This window comes from Orycteropus afer, unplaced genomic scaffold, assembly GCF_000298275.1.
Source record: "Orycteropus afer afer isolate SDZICR_OR568_19922 unplaced genomic scaffold, OryAfe1.0 scaffold00008, whole genome shotgun sequence".
Classification (NCBI taxonomy): domain Eukaryota; kingdom Metazoa; phylum Chordata; class Mammalia; order Tubulidentata; family Orycteropodidae; genus Orycteropus; species Orycteropus afer.
This window is the reverse complement of record NW_006921595.1, coordinates 12,389,324-12,392,095: the sequence shown is the minus strand read 5'-3', so window position 1 is coordinate 12,392,095 and position 2,772 is coordinate 12,389,324. Positions and strand designations below refer to the sequence as shown.

General features: G+C 35.9%; 1 protein-coding gene across 1 annotated transcript in view; it reads left to right on the top strand.

The window, feature by feature from the left end:
- Nucleotides 1-2,772, top strand: part of STK31 (serine/threonine kinase 31) — a 174,147-nt gene that overhangs the window by 6,130 nt on the left and 165,245 nt on the right. The window contains exon 4 of the mRNA XM_007946528.1: nt 617-715. Within this exon, the coding sequence (XP_007944719.1) occupies nt 617-715 (99 nt within the window). The remainder of the gene's footprint in view (nt 1-616; nt 716-2,772) is intronic.

The following is a 2,772-nucleotide window of genomic DNA, read 5'->3' as shown; positions in this document are numbered from 1 at the left end:
CCAATTCAAGTCTAGTAGAGGTTTATTCTAGCCTGCTTTCCTTCCTTCTTTTATTTTCTTTGTCTGATAGTAAGAAACCCTTCTGATGTTAGGTACAATATATTTAGTTATTTGTTAAATCCTAGAATACACCTAGTTTCAAAATATACTGTGAAAAGCAAATTTACTAACTATATTATAATATTTGTGTGCAGAGAATGTATATGTTTAAAAACTGTTTTTATGTCTGTTTCCTTTATAAATCCACACACCAAGTATAAGAGGAGACCAATGAGCGTTGACTAAATATGCCATCCAGTTTGAGTAGTTGGAAATTGATCTAAAGTGAAATCTAGCAATAATTATTATTTAAAGTTTCTCTGTATATGATTTAATGTTCGGTACCTTGGTTTGAATTTTAAGTAATATGAACTTATTAGGAAGTAACCTTTTTCTGTGGCCTACTCCCCTTTCTTATAAAGAGCTCATTTGAATTATGAAAAAATATTGATGTAACAATTGGATTTCTAATACTCCAAACTCTTTTTAAAATATCATGCTTAGTATAACTTCAATTAGATAACACAGTCAAATAATATTTTATTGAATCTTATGTTACCCTGCTTCTTCATTATAGAGTATCAGTAGAAATAAAGATATTGTGAAGATTGGTTGCTCATTGTCTGAAGTTTGTCCCCATGCCAACTCAGTTTTTGGAAATCTTGATCCAAAAAAGGTGAGCCATATTTTTGAATATAATTATTTTTTTCTCTCTTGTTAGCATCTTATTTGTGTAGGAATCTTATATGTTCCTGTATCTTAGATTTTATACTCCTTTGGATTTTTGGTATATTTGCATGGAAGAGGCAGATTTTTAGAATTTGTATAAATTACTGTCTTAGTAAATTTATTCATGCAAATACACAGGTGGCCCTTATACACATGGAAAGATGCGTAATATCATTAGTTGTTGTTGTTAGATGCTGTTGAGTCAATTCCAACTAATAGCAACCTTGTGTACAACAGAATGAAATGCTGCCCCGTCCTGCGTCTCAAAATGCTTGCTATGCTTGAGCCCATTTTTGCAGCCACTGTGTCAGTCTGTCTCATTGAAGGTCTTCCCCTTTTTCTCTGACCCTCCACTTTACCAAGCATGATATCCTTCTTTAGGGACTAGTTCCTTCTAGCCACATTGACCAAATTAGGTGAAGCAAAGTCTGGCCATTCTTGCTTCTAAGGAGCATTCTGCTGTACTTTGTCGAAGATAGATTTGTTTGTTCATATGGCAGTTCATGGTATTTTTGGCATTCTTTGCCAGTACCAGAATTCAAAGACATCAATTCTTCTTTGGTCTTCTTTATTAATTGTTCAGCTTTCACATGCATATGAGGTGATTGAAAATACTATGGCTTGGGGTAGGCACACCTTAGTCTTCAAAGTGACATCTTTGCTCTTCAACACTTTAAAGAAGTGTTGTACAGCAGATTTGCCTAGTGCAATACGGCGTCAGATTTCTTGACTGCTGCTTCCATGTGTGTTGATTGTGGATCTAAGTAAAACGAAGTTTTTGACAACTTCAATCTTGTCTCCATTTATCATGATGCTGCTTATTGGTCCAGTTGTGAGGATTTTTGTTTTCTTTATGTTGAAGTAATCCATACTGAAGACTATACTCTTTGATCTTCATTAGCAAGTGCTTCAAGTCCTCTTCTCTGTTAGCAACCAAGGTTGTGTCATCCACATATAGGTTGTTAATGAGTCTTCCTCCAATCCTGATGCTGTATTCCTCTTCATGTAGTCCAATTTACTGGGTTATTTGCTCAGCATACACATTGGATAAGTATGGTGAAAGGATACAACCCTGACACACTCGCTTCCTCATTTTAAACCATCCATTATTCCCTTGTTCTCTTTGAATGACAGTCTCTTGGTCTATGCATGGGTTCCTCATGAGTACATTTGGTGTTCTGGAATTCCCATTCTTCTCAATGTTATCCATAGTTTGTTATGATCTACACAGTCAAATGCCTTTGCATAGTCAATAAAATACAGAAGAAAAACAAAGTAGGAAGTCTCACACGCCCCGATCTCAAAATCTGCTATACAGCCATAGTAGTCAAAACAGCATAGTATTGGTATGATGATAGACAAATAAACCAATAGAACAGAATCGAGAACCCAGAAATAGACCCATCCACCTCTGGACAGCTGATCTTTGACGAAAGGCCAAAATCTATCAAATGGGGAGAGATAGCCTCTTTAACAAATGATGCTGGCAAAATTGGATATCCACTTGCATAAAAATGAAACAAGACCCATACCTCCCCCAAAAATGAGCCCAAGTTGGATCAAAGACTTAAATGTAAAATCCCAAAGCATAAAGTTCATCAAAGATAAAATAGGGAGAAACCTTAGGGGCCCTAATTTATGGCATAAATAGATTATCAAGCATAACACAAAATGCACAAGCAGTAAAAGAGACAGTAGATCACTGGGAACTTTTAAAAATTGAATTTTTATGTGTATCGAAAGACTTCTCTAAAAGGGTAAAAAGAGAATATATAGTTTGGGAAAAAATATTTGTCTATGACATATCTGTGGTGACATGTAGACGTGAGTTTTGAGGCTGAGCCTCTGGTGTTTAAAACCCAGTGAGATTCACCTGGTGCACAGGTAACAACCCAGCGTATAAACTGAGACAGACTAGGAAGAAGGAAGAGGCCGTCCACTTCTGAAAGAATTGACCAGGGGAAACCTTATGAATAGCAAAGAAACACTGTTTGGTACATTACC